Here is a 20,409-nt window from a genome sequence, read left to right as displayed (position 1 = left end):
ATAACATTTAACCCAACACCGCCAGGTAATGTGACCTCAGCACCACCTTCACCAACAACACCAGTCAGCATGAGCTTCACACCACTCAATGCAACCTCACCACAAATCAATGTGACCTCATTACCAGTTAACCCATCTTCATCAGGTAACATCACCTCAGCATCATCCTCACCAACAACACCAGGCAGCATGACCTCACCGGCACTCAATGCAACTTCACCAGAAAACATGACATCAACACCACCCTTACCATTGTCTCTCAATGCAACCTCACCACAAGTCAACATGACCACAATACCACTTAACCCGACATCACCAGGTAATGTGACCTCAGCACCACCCTTACCATCGTCTCTCAATGCAACTACACCACCAGTAAACATGACCACAATACCACTTAACCCGACACCACCAGGTAATGTGACCTCAGCACCACCCTCACCAACAACACCAGTCAGCATGAGCTTCACACAACTCAATGCAACCTCACCACAAGTCAATGTGACCTCGTTACCAGTTAACCCAACTTCATCAGTTAACATCACCTCAGCATCACCCTCACCAACAACACCAGGCAGCATGACCTCGCCGGCACTCAATGCAACTTCACCAGAAAACATGACATCAGCACCACCCTTACCATTGTCTCTCAATGCAACTACACCACCAGTCAACATGACCACAATACCACTTAACCCGACACCACCAGGTAATGTGACATCAGCACCACCCTTACCATCGTCTCTCAATGCAACTACACCACCAGTAAACATGACCACAATACCACTTAACCTGACACCACCAGGTAATGTGACCTCAGCACCACCCTCACCAGCAACACCAGCCAGCATGAGCTTCACACCACTCAATGCAACCTCACCACAAGTCAATGTGACCTCATTACCAGTTAACCCAACTTCATCAGGTAACATCACCTCAGCATCATCCTCACCAACAACACCAGGCAGCATGACCTCGCCGGCACTCAATGCAACTTCACCAGAAAACATGACATCAACACCACCCTTACCATTGTCTCTCAATGCAACCTCACCACAAGTCAACATGACCAGAATACCACTTAACCTGACACCACCAGGTAATGTGACCTCAGCACCACCCTCACCAACAACACCAGTCAACATGAGCTTCACACCACTCAATGCAACCTCACCACAAGTCAATGTGACCTCATTACCAGTTAACCCAACTTCATCAGGTAACATCACCTCAGCATTACTCTCACCAACAACACCAGGCAGCATGACCTTGCCGGCACTCAATGCAACTTCACCAGAAAACATGACATCAGCACCACCCTTACCATCTATCAATACAACCTCACCACAAGTCAACATGACCACAATACCACTTAACCCGACATCACCAGGTAATGTGACCTCAGTACCACCCTCGCCAACAACACCAGTCAGCATGAGCTTCACACCACTCAATGCAACCTCACCACAAATCAGTGTGACCTCATTACCAGTTAACCCAGCTTCATCAGGTAACATCACCTCAGCATCACCCTCACCAACAACACCAGGCAGCATGACCTCGCCGGCACTCAATGCAACTTCATCAGTCAACATGACATCAGCACCACCCTCACCATCGCCACTCAATGCAACCTCACCACAATCCAACATGACCACAATACCACATACTTCACTGGGTAACCTGACATCAGCACCACCCACAACACCACTTAGCATGACCTCAACGCATCTAAATGCAACCTTACCAGGTAACATCACCTCAGCACCACTCTCACCAACAACACCATTCAGCATCACTTCATCACCACTCATTACAATCTAACAACAAATCAAATGTCCTCAATACCACTTAACCCAGTCTCATCAAGATGACCTCTATGATACTAAGCACAACCTCACTAACACTAAACACAACCTTGCCTGTGAACATGGTCTCAACAACATTAAATCATTGAACAAGTTCATATAACCTTAACACCACTTTACCTATTCACAGAACCAGTCAACATGACCTCAGCAACAGTCAAGCCATTATCTCCAGACCTAACTTCGCAAGGAACATCCATTCCATCAAATGTCACCTTTTTTAGCGCTACAACTACAGCTGCAACTACAACTACAACTGCTGCGCCAGCACTAGCACCTGGAATCAATTTAGGATTTAAGCTGCAGCAACTCTTTTCACCAGAACTTGAAAACAAAAGCTCACCAGCCTATAAACAGTTAGAATCAACAGTGACTGAACAGGTGAGTTCTTGGATTTTTTTAACCCTCCCAAAAAGTCTACTTATTCAGACTTCTTTGTTCTTTCAGTCTGAATGTACTTAAACAATAGATATATAACAATGTGAATAAATAGAATTCAAGCTGGTTACACCAAATAATTAAGAATTTTATTATGAGCAAGGGAGAGTATACATGAAACATAAAATATAGGAAATCTTTGTGACATGACTTATATGAACTTGATTTTAAAATATTTGAAATTTCATTTTGTATGATATGTATTTTTATATCTTTCAATACAATTTATTCCTAGCTCAACAACGTCTATAGTATAAAATATGGACCTAGCTTTAATCGAACAGTCATCAATAGTTTCAGGTAAGAAACACAGCTTAAGATTACTTTCTAAAACTAACCATTTATTAGCTACTAACCCTTTAATGATCAAGAGACTGACCTCACAGACCATTGTGAGGGCTAGTTTCAGTTATTGTGCAAAGGTACTGTTTATACGGCTGCGGAAACCTGCAGTCAACTGAGACTGAAGAAGTCACTTGGATGAGTGACAAAACGTTTTTCCCACTGAAAACTTATGTCCAGATGAAAAGAGTCAACTTTTTGGGATTTACTTAAGTGAATGATTGAGCATGCATCCAGACAACTAACCATTTACCTTTTATTTTTAACAATAGATTTAAACAGTTCATTCTTGCCGGCTTGTTGTAGGGCTAATCAATGATAAAAAAATGACAAATAAAATGAAAGCATAGAAAATCAATGCATTTTTCCTTTACAGTCAAGGATCCATTGTGGTTGATGCTGAGCTGATATTCAATAATGTCAGCACATTACCAAATATCAGCTCTGCAGTTGCAACTTTGACAGAAGCTGTTGCAAGCTCAACTTTTAACCTCTCAGTTAACACATCATCAATTTCAGCAAAAGGTCGGTGTTCATGTAATCTGTTGTTTCATCCTTTCTGATCATTTATTGTCATAAATTGTAATTTTGGATGTCGATATCAAATATATGATAACAAGGAAATAGTCACAAGACTTTGCAATAACTTATTTAATATTGTGATTTCCAGTTGTGATAATAGCACCAACAGAACAAATCACAACACCATCGTCAACAATGAATCCAAGTACCACACCAGGTATTACCATGACATGACTATAAATGTGACATGTGATTATCACAAGCATGTAACATCATCATACAGCCTCACTCTTATAACCATTTTATGCAGCCCCACCACCACTCAACACGGCCTCTGTGCTAACAACATTTAATGTGATACAGATTCCATTGAACTCAACCTCAGCCACACCACATAACATGTCCTCAGCACCATCCACATCAATAGCACCAGTCAGCATGAGCCCATTGGCACTCAGTACAACCTCACTGCAAGTCAACATGACTTGAACAACAAACAATCCAGTCACACTAATTAACATGACCATAGTACCATCAACACCAATTGCACCAGTAAGCACGACCTTACCTCTAGTCTCTGCAACCTCACCACAAGTCAACACACCTTTAACACCACTTAACCTGACCTCAACAATTAACCTCATTACCACCCTCACCAACAGCACCAATCAGCATGACCTCACCCACACTCAACACAACTTCACTACAAGTAAACATGACTTCAACGCCGCTTATCCCAATCTCGTTAGCAGTCAGCATAAACTCATCACTCAGTCTAACCACACAAGGATCGCACCATTAAACTCCATCATCAGGAAAATCAGTATCTGCAAAATCAATACATGACTACGAGGAAAGATGTTTTTCTATAATAAAATACAATATGTACCCTTTTATAATAAAAGTGAATGTCCTATCTGTAGCATGTTCTTGAAATTCTATAATTCTTCATTTGTAAGATTATATATTGTAACTTAAATTTGTTCCATATATCTATCACCTCAGCTACTGCAAATGGCACAAATGCTTCCTCAACTGCAGAAACAACTGTGGTTTCCAATACAACTGCAGCTCCAACTTTGGATTCCAATACAACTGCAGCCACAACAGTGGGTTCCAATACAACTGCAGCCACAACAATGGCTTCCAACACAACTGCAGCTCCAACTGTGGTTTCCAATACAACTGCAGCCACAACAGTAGGTTCCAATACAACTGCGCCCACAACGTTGGCTTCGAATACAACTGCAGCCTCAACAGTGGGTTCCAATACAACTGCAGCTCCAACTTTGGTTTCCAATACAACTGCAGCCACAACAGTGGGTTCCAATACAACTGCACCCACAACGTTGGCTTCTAATACAACTGCAGCCTCAACACTGGGTTCCAATACAACTGCAGCCACAACAATGGCTTCCAACACAACTGCAGCTCCAACTTTGGATTCCAATACAACTGCAGCCACAACAGTGGGTTCCAATACAACTGCAGCCACAACAATGGCTTCCAACACAACTGCAGCTCCAACTGTGGTTTCCAATACAACTGCAACTCCAAATGTGGTTTACAATACAACTGCAACTTCTGCTGTGGTTTCCAATACAACTGCAGCCACAACAGTGGCTTCCAACACAACTGCAGGTCCAACTGTGGTTTCCAATACAACTGCAGCCACAACATTGGCTTCCAACACAACTGCAGCTCCAACTGTGGTTTCCAATACAACTGCAGCCACAACAGTGGGTTCCAATATAACTGCGCCCACAACGTTGGCTTCTAATACAACTGCAGCCTCAACAGTGGGTTCCAATACAACTGCAGCTCCAACTTTGGTTTCCAATACAACTGCAGCGACAACAGTGGGTTCCAATACAACTGCAGCCTCAACAGTGGGTTACAATACAACTGCAACTCCAACTGTGGTTTCCAATACAACTGCAGCCACAACGGTGGGTTCCAATACAACTGCAGGCACAACAGTGGGTTCCAATACAACTGTCGCTACAACTGTGTCTCCAAGTACTACCGCTACTCCTGCCACGGTGACAACTACTATACCCACAACAAAAACCAGCACTGCATCAACAGATCCTCCTACTGCAAGTCAAGGAACCCTTGGTCTTAAATTCAGTCTCAACCAACCCTTTACACCAGACCTCTCAGACTCAAGCTCATCAGCTTTTCAGGATTTAGCTCAAAAAGTGACCAATGAGGTAAGATGATAACACTATGTGCTGACAACATTCTGATGGCCTACATAAAAATGACTGAAAATTGGCAGGTTAAAATGCTGAAATGTCTCTTTCCCTTTTCTTCTTTACATTTATGTATTCATATTTATTCATATTTAGTTTGGTTATTAAATCTTCTAAGTCCAGTTTAGATTTGTAAATGCATTTGATGTGCAAGATGATATTTATGAAAGCCTCAAATTCATACAGGCAATGGCATGTGCATCTGCTGTAAAAGTATAAAACTACATGTTATCTTTCAGGTAAACGCTGCATGTAAACGTGTCTTTGGATCATCCTTCCTTCGTTCCATTGTTAATGCATTCCGGTAAGGCCAAAATTTTATAATGTACTTTTTCCAGATATTTACTAGTCAATTCCTGTCAAGTATTTCTTTCTCTCTTTACCAATATAGGTCAGGATCAGTGGTTACCGATATGACTCTTGTATTCCAAGACACAGCCTCAGTTCCTACAACAAGCAATGTAACTTCAGAACTCACTGCAAATATTAACTCTTCTTCCCTGAACATTATACCAGGCAGTCTTAATGCAAGTAAGTATATAACCAAACTTAATTAATTCTTTATCTAAAATGAATAAATAATTCCTTCTTGATAAACCACTGGTACAGTTACAGTTTCCACTTCCATTGCTTCCACAGCTGTGCTCAATGTTACAACAACCCCAACCACAGCTTCTAACATTACTACAGCTGCAACAACTGCAGCTACATCAGTGGGTTCTAATACAACTGCAGCTCCAACAGTAGGTTCCAATACAACTGTAGCCACAACAGTGGGTTCCAATACAACTGCAGCGACAACAGTTGGTTCCAATACAACTGCAGCTCCAACTTTGATTTCCAATACAACTGCAGCCACAACAGTGGGTTCCAATACAACTGTAGCCACAACAGTGGGTTCCAATACAACTGCAGCCGCAACAGTGGGTTCCAATACAACTGCAGCAACAACAGTGGGTTCCAATACAACTGTCGCTACAACAGTGGGTTCCAATAACACTGCAGCTCCAACTTTGGTTTCCAATACAACTGCAGCCACAACAGTGGGTTCCAATACAACTGCAGCCACAACAGTGGGTTCTAATACAACTGCAGCCACAACAGTGGGTTCCAATACAACTGCAGCTCCAACTGTGGTTTCCAATACAACTGCAGCCACAACAGTGGGTTCCAATACAACTGCAGCCACAACAGTGGGTTCCAATACAACTGCAGCCACAACAGTGGGTTCCAATACAACTGTCGCTACAACAGTGGGTTCTAACACAACTGCAGCCACAACAGTCGGTTCCAATACAACTGCAGCCACAACATTTGGTTCCAATACAACTGCAGCCTCAACAGTGGGTTCCAGTACAACTGTAGCTACAACAGTGGGTTCTAATACAACTGCAGCCACAACAGTGGGTTCCAATACAACTGTCGCTACAACTGTGTCTCCAAGTACTACTGCTACTCCTGCCACGGTGACAACTACTATACCCACAACAAAAACCAGCACTGCATCAACAGATCCTCCTACTGCAAGTCAAGGAGTCCTTGGTCTTAAATTCAGTCTCAACCAACCCTTTACACTAGACCTCTCAGACTCAAGCTCATCAGCTTTTCAGGCTTTAGCTCAAAAAGTGATCAATGAGGTAAGATGATAACACTATGTGCTGACAACATTCTGATGGCCTACATAAAATTCACTGAAAATTGGCAAAGGTTAAAATGCTGAAATGGCTCTTTCCCTTTTCTTCTTTTTCTTCTTTTTTTACATTTATTTATTCATATTTAGTTTGGTTATTAAATCTTCTAAGTCCAGTTTAGATTTGTAAATGCATTTGATGTGCAAGATGATATTTATGAAAGCCTCAAATTCATACAGGCAATGGCATGTGCATCTGCTGTAAAAGTATAAAACTACATGTTATCTTTCAGGTAAACACTGCATGTAAACGTGTCTTTGGATCATCCTTCCTTCGTTCCATTGTTAATGCATTCCGGTAAGGCAAAAATTTTATAATGTACTTTTTCCAGATATTTACTAGTCAATTCCTGTCAAGTATTTCTTTCTCTCTTTACCAATATAGGTCAGGATCAGTGGTTACCGATATGACTCTTGTATTCCAAGACACAGCCTCAGTTCCTACAACAAGCAATGTAACTTCAGAACTCACTGCAAATATTAACTCTTCTTCCCTGAACATTATACCAGGCAGTCTTAATGCAAGTAAGTATATAACCAAACTTAATTAATTCTTTATCTAAAATGAATAAATAATTCCTTCTTGATAAACCACTGGTACAGTTACAGTTTCCACTTCCATTGCTTCCACAGCTGTGCTCAATGTTACAACAACCCCAACCACAGCTTCTAACATTACTACAGCTGCAACAACTGCAGCTACATCAGTGGGTTCTAATACAACTGCAGCTCCAACAGTAGGTTCCAATACAACTGCAGCCACAACAGTGGGTTTCAATACAACTGCAGCCACAACAGTGGGATCCAATACAACTGCAGCTCCAACTTTGATTTCCAATACAACTGCAGCCACAACAGTGGGTTCCAATACAACTGTAGCCGCAACAGTGGGTTCCAATACAACTGCAGCCGCAACAGTGGGTTCCAATACAACTGCAGCCGCAACAGTGGGTTCCAATACAACTGCAGCAACAACAGTGGGTTCCAATACAACTGTCGCTACAACAGTGGGTTCCAATAACACTGCAGCTCCAACTTTGGTTTCCAATACAACTGCAGCCACAACAGTGGGTTCCAATACAACTGCAGCCACAACAGTGGGTTCCAATACAACTGCAGCTCCAACTGTGGTTTCCAATACAACTGCAGCCACAACAGTGGGTTCCAATACAACTGCAGCCACAACAGTGGGTTCCAATACAACTGCAGCCACAACAGTGGGTTCCAATACAACTGTCGCTACAACAGTGGGTTCTAACACAACTGCAGCCACAACAGTCGGTTCCAATACAACTGCAGCCACAACATTTGGTTCCAATACAACTGCAGCCACAACAGTGGGTTCCAATACAACTGCAGCCTCAACAGTGGGTTCCAGTACAACTGTAGCTACAACAGTGGGTTCTAATACAACTGCAGCCACAACAGTCGGTTCCAATACAACTGCAGCCACAACAGTGGGTTCCAATACAACTGTCGCTACAACTGTGTCTCCAAGTACTACCGCTACTCCTGCCACGGTGACAACTACTATACCCACAACAAAAACCAGCACTGCATCAACAGATCCTCCTACTGCAAGTCAAGGAGTCCTTGGTCTTAAATTCAGTCTCAACCAACCCTTTACACTAGACCTCTCAGACTCAAGCTCATCAGCTTTTCAGGCTTTAGCTCAAAAAGTGATCAATGAGGTAAGATGATAACACTATGTGCTGACAACATTCTGATGGCCTACATAAAATTCACTGAAAATTGGCAAAGGTTAAAATGCTGAAATGGCTCTTTCCCTTTTCTTCTTTTTCTTCTTTTTTTACATTTATTTATTCATATTTAGTTTGGTTATTAAATCTTCTAAGTCCAGTTTAGATTTGTAAATGCATTTGATGTGCAAGATGATATTTATGAAAGCCTCAAATTCATACAGGCAATGGCATGTGCATCTGCTGTAAAAGTATAAAACTACATGTTATCTTTCAGGTAAACACTGCATGTAAACGTGTCTATGGATCATCCTTCCTTCGTTCCATTGTTAATGCATTCCGGTAAGGCCAAAATTTTATAATGTACTTTTCCCAGATATTTACTAGTCACTGTCTGTCATGAAAGTATTTTTTTCTCTCTTTACCAATATAGGTCAGGATCAGTGGTTACCGATATGACTCTTGTATTCCAAGACACAGCCTCAGTTCCTACAGCAAACAATGCAACTTCAGAACTCACTGCAAATATTAACTCTTCTTCCCTGAACATTATACAAGGCAGTCTTAATGCAAGTAAGTATATAACCAAACTTAATTAATTCTTTATCTAAAATGAATGAATAATTCTTTATTGATAAACCACTGGTACAGTTACAATTTCCACTTCCATTGCTTCCACAGCTGTGCTCAATGTTACAACAACCCCAACCACAGCTTCTAACATTACTACAGCTGCAACAACTGCAGCTACAACAGTGGGTTCTAATACAACTGCAGCTCCAACAGTAGGTTCCAATACAACTGCAGCCACAACTTTGGGTTTCAATACAACTGCAGCCACAACAGTGGGTTCTAATACAACTGCAGCCACAACAGTGGGCTCCAATACAACTGCAGCTCCAAATTTGGTTTCCAATACAACTTCAGCCACAACAGTGGGTTCTAATACAACTGCAGCCACAACAGTGGGTTCCAATACAACTGCAGCCACAACAGTGGGTTCCAATACAACTGCAGCCACAACAGTGGGTTCCAATACAACTGCAGCCACAACTTTGGGTTTCAATACAACTGCAGCCACAACAGTGGGTTCTAATACAACTGCAGCCACAACAGTGGGCTCCAATACAACTGCAGCTCCAAATTTGGTTTCCAATACAACTTCAGCCACAACAGTGGGTTCTAATACAACTGCAGCCACAACAGTGGGTTCCAATACAACTGCAGCCACAACAGTGGGTTCCAATACAACTGCAGCCACAACAGTGGGTTCCAATACAACTGCAGCCACAACAGTGGGTTCCAGTACAACTGTCGCTACAACAGTGGGTTCTAATACAACTGCAGCCACAACAGTCGGTTCCAATACAACTGCAGCCACAACAGTTGGTTCCAATACAACTGCAGCCACAACAGTGGGTTCCAGTACAACTGTCGCTACAACAGTGGGTTCTAATACAACTGCAGCCACAACAGTCGGTTCCAATACAACTGCAGCCACAACAGTTGGTTCCAATACAACTGCAGCCACAACAGTGGGTTCCAATACAACTGTCGCTACAACTGTGTCTCCAAGTACTACCGCTACTCCTGCCACGGTGACAACTACTATACCCACAACAAAAACCAGCACTGCATCAACAGATCCTCCTACTGCAAGTCAAGGAGTCCTTGGTCTTAAATTCAGTCTCAACCAACTCTTTACACCAGACCTCTCAGACTCAAGCTCATCAGCTTTTCAGGCTTTAGCTCAAAAAGTGATCAATGAGGTAAGATGATAACACTACGTGCTGACAACATTCTGCTGGCCTACATAAAATTCACTGAAAATTGGCAAAGGTTAAAATGCTGAAATGGCTCTTTCCCTTTTCTTCTTCTTCTTCTTTTTTTTTACATTTATTTATTCATATTTAGTTTGGTTATTAAATCTTCTAAGTCCAGTTTAGATATGTAAATCAATTCGATGTGCAAGATGATATTTATGAAAGCCTCAAATTCATACAGGCAATGGCATGTGCATCTGCTGCAAAAGTATAAAACTACATGTTATCTTTCAGGTAAACACTGCATGTAAACGTGTCTATGGATCATCCTTCCTTCGTTCCATTGTTAATGCATTCCGGTAATTCCAAAATTTGATAATGTACTTTTTCCAGATATTTATTAGTCACTGCCTGTCATGAAAGTATTTCTTTCTCTCTTTACCAATATAGGTCAGGATCAGTGGTTACCGATATGACTCTTGTATTCCAAGACAAAGCCTCAGTTCCTACAGTAAACAATGCAACTTCAGAACTCACTGCAAATATTAACTCTTCTTCCCTGAACATTATACAAGGCAGTCTTAATGCAAGTAAGTATATAACCAAACTTAATTAATTCTTTATCCAAAATGAATAAATAATTCTTTATTGATAAACCACTGGTACAGTTACAGTTTCCACTTCCATTGCTTCCACAGCTGTGCTCAATGTTACAACAACCCCAACCACAGCTTCTAACATTACTACAGCTGCAACAACTGCAGCTACAACAGTGGGTTCCAATACAACTGCAGCTCCAACAGTGGGTTCCAATACAACTGCAGCCACAACAGTGGGTTCCAATACAACTGCAGCGACAACAGTTGGTTCCAATACAACTGCAGCCACAACAGTGGGTTCCAGTACAACTGTAGCTACTACAGTGGGTTCCAATACAACTGCAGCCACAACAGTGGGTTCCAATACAACTGCAGCCACAACAGTGGGTTCTAATACAACTGCAGCCACAACAGTGGTTTCTAATACAACTGCAGCTACTACTGTGTCTCCAAATACAACAACTCCTTCCACTACAGTGACAACATTACTCACAACAACTACCAGCACTGCATCAACAGATCCTCCTTCTCCAAATGAAGGAACCCTTGGTTTACAATTCAGTCTCAACCAAACCTTTATAGCAGACCTTTCAGTCCCAAGCTCATCAGCTTTTCAGACTTTGGCTCAAACAGTGATTAAAGAGGTAAGACACCAACACTATGTGCTAACAAACAAACCTAAATGTTGGCTAGCATAATAATGTAAAATGTATATATTTTTTGAAATATATATGATTTAAGAGAGTTTCATTTCTTTCTTTAACCTTTATTAACACTTGTAAACACTTCACAATAATGTTCTCTTTCAGATAAACAGAGTGGTTAAAAATATATTTGCATCATTCTTACGATCCAGGATTAACAGCTTTAAGTAAGGCTAAATTTCAGTCCATGACTTATGTTTTTCTTATATTGCTGTCCTTCAACTGCTTTTAAGAAGTATTTCTTTCTGTCTTTGTCATTCTAGGAATGGATCAGTAGTTGTCAACATGACTCTTGTGTTCCAAGATCAAAACTCGCTTCCATCACTAGCCAATGCAACTACAGCGCTGACAAAAGCACTCCAAAATACCACACTGGATATCATACCAGGCAGTATAAGTAAGTTTCCGGCCACATACTCTGTGGTTTGAATTTATTAATGTAAACTATCTTATATAATGTTGTATTATAATTTTGCTGTTAGTGTTACACATAAACGGAAGATAAGGACTCAAGTTTATAAGTCCAGAGAATTTCATGGAGATGCTTTTTTTTTTTTAATTCCAGGAGTGTCATCATCAACCAGTCTTCAGTCTACAATTGGCATATGGGCGCTAACACTGTTGACTGTTGCACAAATCATGATCAACATGTAGGCAGCACTCAAGTTCACTGCAGTGACTTCACCAACAGTTTTTACTGTACTATAAAACCGGGTGTGCCAACCAAAGGAAAAAAAAAAGAAAAAACAAGATATAAGAAGTCAGCATTATTAAAATTTACCAACAGGAAGTAATTTGCTAAAAATATGTGTGCTGTTTGTATTTTCCAGCACAAATTTATGGTGCAAAATATATGATACGTTCTGGCAATATATTGGCAGTTACCTCTGAGTAACACATTTGTTTGTTAGTGCACTTGTTTTAATTGCTATTGTGGCATTTTAAAAAATATTTTAAAAAAAAATACAGATATATTTATTTACAATGTGCATTGTAAATTTATGCAAGATGCAATTTAATATCCAAACATATTATGGAGTTACATGGTGAAAAGGAAGATGTGTGTAGTTAATGATGTGAGTTTAACTGAAATGATCTTGATGCAGGAGACAAGTGATTGATTTTGTCAAATCATCCAGTATCAGGTGAATAGTTTGGAAGGTGGATTTTAAATGATAATCAGCATACTAGTCTAGCAAAATATTTACATACTACTGTCTTAATCAAAATAAGTTGTTTTTCAGCTTTTTACTGATTCATTATTGGATTGATTAAAATTTCTTCTAAATATTGGTTCTTCCTGTATGCCTCTAAAATGAAATTAATAAAAATCTTTCGTTATTCAACTAAGCACTAGAATGTCATGGTTAATATACTTTTGGTGATTTTTAAATGCTGTCTTCCCCATTTTAATATCAGAAGAAGGATAAACTACTACAAATGATTATTATTAGTGGTTTGGTGAATATGATTTGTAGGTATGTGATGAACCTGTGATGAACAAGGTTTATGACAATTGCTGGATGGGTGTACTACAAAGCAATATCAATGGGTTATGGAACTATTTTGAGATTAAAGTCAGAGTGTTCTGTGTCGAGAAAGTGACTGAATCACCATGTGAACTTATAAAGTATTTAAAAAAATGCTTTACTTCTTTTTCTTTGCTCAAGTTCCAACTAACTGATTCAAGCTGAGTACCTTTATTAGAATTAAAATTTAGATTGAAATGAAGTTTGTATTGCTCTCTACTAATACTATTTTATTATGACATTGATTTAGCACAGGGGTCGGCAACCCTGGGTATGCGTGCTACGGCTGGCATGCAAAGGGTTAACTGATGGCACGACCATATCTGGACTGGCCATCGGGCATCACGGGCATCACGGGCATTTGCCTGGTGGGCCGATTGTGTTTTTTCGTTTTTATGGGCCGATGGTTTCTTTTTAGGGCCCGAGCACTGAGAGTGCGAAGGCCCTATTGTATCTGCTCTGTTTCTTATTATTATTATTAGGGCCCGAGCACTGAGAGTGCGAAGGCCCTATTGTATCTGCTCTGTTTATTATTATTATTATTATTATTATTATTATTATTAGGGCCCGAGCACTGAGAGTGCGAAGGCCCTATTGTATCTGCTCTGTTTATTATTATTATTATTATTATTATTATTATTATTATTATTATTAGGGCCCGAGCACCGAGAGTGCGAAGGCCCTATTGTATCTGCTCCGTTTCTTCTTCTTCTTCTTCTTCTTATTATTATTAGGGCCCGAGAACAAAAGTGCGAAGGCCCTATTGTATCTGCTCCGTTTCGTCTTCTTCTTCTTATTATTATTATTATTATTATTACGGCAAATGAATCGGCCTTTTGAGGGCCTAAACATGCTCAAAAACTCATGAAATTTTGCACACGCGTCAGGCCTCGTGAAAATTTACGTATTTTAATGTCCGTAGACATGTCCAGGGAAATTTGGCTCAGTAGCGCCACCTAGAAAAATGAAAAATGCGAGCCCCCGAGATGGGTATGACTTGCATGTATGAAAGTTGGCACAAATATCTAACGTTAGGAGACGCACAAAAAAGTCTATTATGGCCATGTCCTAAACCCAACAGGAAGTCTGCCATTTGGAAGTGAACGTGACATTTTGGCTCTAATTTTGCCATTTCCATGCCTCGAACTTTTTCGAACTCCTCCTTGGGATTTGGTCGTATAAGCTTCATCTTTGGTCACTTTTAACTACACACCTGGGCCATGTTAAATTGCGGAGCTTTTGAGTTTTCACGATACGGTGAGGCCGTGGCGCCACGGCGAATTTTGATGACTCGCCATGAAAATCTTATTGTCTCTCATTCCCTCATACATGGTCCGACGTGGACCAAAGAGCACACATATGATAAGGCTCCACCCCTGAACATATTTCAACGGCCATATTTGACACCAGGGACAGCGCCACCTAGTGGGAACAGGAAATGTCATGTTTTACACTTTGGTGTACAGTATTGTTATGGGTGAAATTTGCAGCCTCAAATTTCTCCAGGAAAGCCTTAAGGAGTTGGTCTTGGGTTATAGTGAAAACTGTGAGTTTTCGTGAAAGGGTGTGACCCCAGCAGCATGGCGAACATTGATGTCTCGCCATGAAGAAACAAATTAGTATAACTCAATGAAATCCAATCTGATCAGTACCAGACTTTAAAGGGATGATGTCAGACCCGCCCTGAACAGATTGATGTGCCCATTGTCAGGAATACGTAGAGCACCATCTAGTGGCAACAGGAAATGTTATGTCTTATATTTTGTTGCACTGATTTTCACAGGTTCATCATGGCCACTTCAAAAGCGATGAATATCACCATCAGTCCCTCATGATGCTTCAGTGAGAAAATTGTGACTTTAAACTGAACGGCGCACCCTGGTGACCACGCAGTTCACCATGAACAATGAAGTGGCTTTTGAGGGGCTTGGAAAGTTTAAAATGTCGTGAAATTTGGCGCACCCCTCCAATGTGATGAGCGCGTTCTTGTTATTTTACCATTTTCATTTAATAGCGCAAAATGGCTCCACAGCGCCCCCTACAAAATTTCAAAACAACAGCCCCTGCTCTGTGTTTTATGTATGAGTCTGAAACCTGGTAAGCTTATGGGAGATATCAAGATGTACAAAAAAGTCTCTTGGAGCAATATCCCAAATCCAACAGGAAGTCAGCCATTTTGAAATTAATGTCTAATTTTGGCGACATTTTCCCCTCTTTTCAGGCCTCATACTTTGACGAACTCCTCCAAGGGGTTTCATTAGATTTACGCGATCTCCAGTGCATGGAATCTAAAGACCTTTGTGATGTTAAATTGCGAAGCTTTTTGCGTTCAGGGAAAAGGGGTGGTCATGGCGGCACGTGGAGTTTCAATCGCTCGCCAAAAAGCAGTAATCTGCTGTCACTCAAAAACACAATGTCCAATCTCTACCAAAGGACGCCCCAGATAGCAAGGAAACATTGAAACAATGTTGAGTCAATATCAGGCGACGTCATTGAAGCAACGTTGAAGTGTGACGTTGACATTGAAACAATGTCAGATTCTGATATTGAAACACTGTTGAGATATGGTATTGATTTTCCACCTCTTTCGCACAGTTGCTTTTTATTGAAAAAAAACAAAAAACCAAAAAAGGTCAATAGACATGTATCATTTGCAAAATACTTTATTAAAAGACAAAGTTTCCTATTTATATTTCTATGTTTCACGTCACTTTTTATTATTTACTCCGGGATGGGGATGGATGATGTGCGTCCTGCGCGCCACCCGTACGATCTGGAGCATATCTGAGCCATTTCTGGACTGCTTGAGCAAAGACCAACTCAGACATAGAGTTCGCCCCTACCTGCTGCGCCAGGCCATCTAGGACAAAAAATAGACACACACACAAAAAAAGGGAATTAGAGCACATGAATAAGCTCTTGTTAATTGTCTTCAGCAGGGAGAAAGTATGTCAACTCCTAGGCTGATAAACATGAAAGTCACCAGGCGGAAATCAGCAAACTGCCGCATTTGATTCCCAAAGAGCTATAAGCTGAAAATGCGATATGTCTTAGCATGGTGTGCCGTGTATCCTTTAAAAAAAAAAAGAAAACATGGGTCCTCGGGCTGTACAAAGTGTACAACCCGAGGACAAAACAAGCCGAAGACCAAAGACTCCATCTCCAGATTAACCGGACATGAAAGTCTTGTTATTAAGAAAGACAAAGTAATATAGCAAAAAACAGACATAGGAAATGTGAAATGCACCCAGCACATCAATTGATCCCTTTATTGTTCACTTTAGGCTCATAAAACTACAATAAATGTTAAAACTTACCAAATATGCATCTGCACGGCGCTGTCTCTTTAAATGCCCTTTTTTGCTTTGTCTGGTCCTTGTTTTTTTTTCCCCTGTCCAGTTGAGTACAGAGGCCAGCTCCTTTGTAATGGCATAAACCATTACACGGCGGACTCGCACCTCCAGTGTGGTCCAGCAGCACCAATCAACGCAAAGCGTCTCACCTATAGACACATTTTATGAGATGGAATTAGCGAGTCTCATGTCTTAAATGTGTATGCAAGTGCCTGTGTGTTTACTTCATGTAATTGATGATAGAAACATGTCATTTAGTTTTCCCTAAAGCCTGATTTTCAAGTCATACAAAGAATAAACCAAAGTATTGGCAGTGCAATGTATTTCTATTCCCTTTTGTTGGATATTCATTTGTTAGTTCTTGTAACTGCTAAAAGTGTTTACTAGTTTTTGCCTGTCACATATATTTGTTATACCATGTAAACTGAAATTCCAAGATTTTCAAACTTGCCTTGTAATAGTGGCCTCACAGAGTCTCTGGAATCTACAGAAAAAAAAAATCACAACAAGATGACATTCAGGAGTATAAATTAGGTTTTTTTTTTAGATAAGAGTACAATGACATTGTGATGCAGCTTTAAAGCTTTTTTAAAAGCATACCATCTATAGGGAAGACATCAGACTCTGCATGCTGGCGAGATCGCAAAGCTGTGTCGGTTTGTGCCGGAGTGGCAAAAGGTGCCGGAAGCTGGGTGGGGCATTATGATGGTTGCTATCAGTGGGCTGGGGGGCAGACTGCGGAGTGATGAGGGCTGTTTAGAAAAAGATAATTTTTTAAGTATTTAAGAATACAGACAACTTGTCAAAAAAGTTTCCTCGTGTCAGACACAGATATGTACACAGACACTAGACAGTATTTTATTACCTGGTATTTTCACTCGAGGGGCCTGGGGAAACCGTTTTTTTGTAGGCTGCTCATCCTCTGAGTCCGTATATGTGTACAGGGGATTTGGTCTAAAGAAAATAAATTAAAAACGGTCTTAAGTAATTGTAAATATGCTTTTGGCATATTGTTTCCTAAAGTTAGTTTGATTTCTAACAACACACACAGGAAACAGAGACGTGCAAGAAGGTACAGTATACAATGAATTTTTGAAGTGCACAAGTGTACACGGCTTTGCATTTTTAAAAAGTTTACAAACTTCCACTTTTTGGACTATATTATGTGGCGATATTGCAGTATGCAAGCACCACAGATATGTATAAAAGACAAGATCATAAATTCTTAACAATCAAAGATATGTTTGTGAATATAAAGGTTTTACTTGTGCTTTCTTTTAAGACTGGTCTGGGTTTCTTCTTCGGACTGAAGGTCAGACGTATCACAGCGTTCACGTGGATATCTCTGAAGACTGCGTTCTGCTTCGTGAAATGTGCCTGGAAATACAAACACAATGTATGGCCAGACATACATTACGTGTGGACAAAAGGTGCAAACGCATAGAAAAATCAGCGGTTTCAAAAATACGCTGGTACGTGTGGACGTAGCCTTATTCATTATTCAAGGCACAAACGGAAAGTCATGTACGCGTGCAACGTAAAGTTAGGTGAGCGTGCAACGTACAGTCACGCATGCTGCGTGAGCATTCAAACTGAGTCTAAAGTTTTCGTGTGCGCATTGAAGCGAGTGCTCTCCAATCATCAAAAGTAACAAAGTCATTGAACACGTTTATACAGTTAACTTTACGTTTATCAATCATATATCACAGATTTAGAATTTTTTGTAGTACTAAGCAACTACAGAGCGAAAGTCTGGGTCAAGCGCCGAGGCGACGGCAAGAACAAAGGAAACCTCGAAGTGTTAAAGCTAGCTTTGTAAGGGAATATAACGAAGAAATTATGAAACAAAAATGTTTTCTTTGTTGATATACTTTGTCCGCAGTGCAATTTATTTGTTGCCGGATTGTAAGAAGTAGACACAATTTAAATAACAGTAAAAAAAAAACTCGTTAATGTACAACATTAACGAGTTTTTTTTTTTTAATGTTATTCAAATGCAAACATGGAAATACCGAGTAGGAAAAAAAAATCATTCATTCTTACCTTATACTAATCGTGGTGCAGGCCAGTGCAGTGCATGAACTGATGCCTTCTCCGGTCAATTCCGCTGAGAGTAAATCAAATGTCCCGCTCTACTGTAGAAGACAATGAATACCTGGGGAGGGGGGGGGATGTACCAATGTGAGAGGGGTGCTGCGGAATAGTCCAAGTGATCGCTGCTTTAATTTCCCGGTCAACTATACATAAATTGCATGTAGACACGATTTTTTAAAGCTGGTGAATTAAACCAAGTCATTGATAACAAATGAACAATAAATCTACTTTCTCTGGTACTTTATACCCGATCAGTTGCAATGCAATTTAATGCTCAACTACAAATCGATGGTTTTTGATGGTGACCGGAGCCGAATGATCGTCAACTATAAATAGACGTTTTCTCGATGTTGTTGTTGTCACCTGGTCGACTATAAATAGATCAAATATCAATGACAAAAAAACAACGGTGAATCAACATCGTTACAACGTCTCTATAGTAAGACCGTCGGTTTACCACAGTATTTCAATGTTGTTACAACATTGGCATTTCAACCCCGACCATATACGACGGTTCGGATGAAAAATCAACATAGATTCAATGTCGTCTTGCTATCTGGGGCAGGCGTGATGAGACTCGACCTCGGAAATGTTTGTTATGCCATTTGTCATTAATGGTTAGAGCGCCACCTAGTGGGACGACTATAATAATGGTTGAATTAGATGAAATGTTAGCTGGTGGTTAAATGCATGAATTCCATCAATGTGACATCAGATCGGACGCACTGGTTTTAGGTGTTGGGCTTGGCTCGACGTGCTGGGGTGCGAGGGCCCTCATATCGCTGCTTGCAGCTTTAATTATTAGGGCCCGAGCACCGAGAGTGCGAAGGCCCTATTGTATCTGCTCCGTTTCTTCTTCTTCTTATTATTATTATTAGGGCCCGAGCACCGAGAGTGCGAAGGCCCTATTGTATCTGCTCCGTTTCTTCTTCTTCTTATTATTATTATTCAGGCAAAACAAGGGCCTTTTTGAGGGCCTAAACATGCTCAAAAACTCATGAAATTTTGCACACATGCCAGGTCTGGTGGAAAATTTTATATTTTAATGGTTTCACACATGAGCACTTGGAAATGGCTCTGTAGCGCCACCTATGCCTTGTTAAATGCAGCCCTACGAACACATCGTTTGAGCTACATGTATGAAATTTGGCACACATGTGTATCATGCCAAGACGAACAAAAAAGTCAGTGGGACCATTGACGCAAACCCAACAGGAAGTCCGCCATTTGCAAGTGAAGGTGACATTTTGGCTCTAATTTTGCTATTTCCATGCCTCGAACTTTTTCGAACTCCTCCTTGGGATTTGGTTGTATAGCCTTCATATTTGGTCAGTGTCAACTACACACCTGGGCGATGTTAAATTGCGGAGCTTTTGAGTTTTCGTGATACGGTGAGGCCGTGGCGCCATGGCGAATTTCGATGACTCGCCATGAAAATCTTATTGCCTCTCAAACTGTCATACATGGTCCGACCTGGACCAAAGAGCAGATATATGATAAGGCTCCACCCCTGAACATATTTCAACTGCCATATTTGACACCAGGGACAGCG

General features: G+C 40.7%; 1 protein-coding gene and 1 long non-coding RNA gene across 2 annotated transcripts; one reads left to right on the top strand and one right to left on the bottom strand.

The window, feature by feature from the left end:
* Positions 1-4,669: 4,669 nt before the first annotated feature.
* LOC134629722 (mucin-22-like) lies at positions 4,670-10,593 on the top strand. Its single transcript, XM_063477244.1, has 10 exons — positions 4,670-5,383; positions 5,665-5,729; positions 5,817-5,956; positions 6,065-7,062; positions 7,349-7,413; positions 7,501-7,640; positions 7,749-8,806; positions 9,093-9,157; positions 9,249-9,388; positions 9,497-10,593. Exons 1-10 carry the CDS (start codon positions 4,670-4,672, stop codon positions 10,591-10,593), a joined length of 4,482 nt encoding a protein of 1,493 aa, XP_063333314.1.
* A 5,384-nt stretch (positions 10,594-15,977) lies between these two features.
* On the bottom strand, positions 15,978-18,490 carry LOC134628577 (uncharacterized). The gene is made up of 6 exons (XR_010093996.2): positions 18,029-18,490; positions 17,629-17,717; positions 17,364-17,515; positions 17,215-17,247; positions 16,728-16,912; positions 15,978-16,270 (listed from the first exon to the last, which is right to left on the bottom strand). It is a non-coding gene; the product is annotated as an uncharacterized LOC134628577 (long non-coding RNA).
* Between the last annotated feature and the right edge of the window lie 1,919 nt (positions 18,491-20,409).

This window comes from Pelmatolapia mariae, linkage group LG6 (assembly GCF_036321145.2).
Source record: "Pelmatolapia mariae isolate MD_Pm_ZW linkage group LG6, Pm_UMD_F_2, whole genome shotgun sequence".
In the NCBI taxonomy this organism is placed as follows: Eukaryota; Metazoa; Chordata; class Actinopteri; order Cichliformes; family Cichlidae; genus Pelmatolapia; species Pelmatolapia mariae.
Note: the sequence above shows the minus strand (reverse complement) of the source record. Positions and strands in the feature narration are given on the sequence as shown.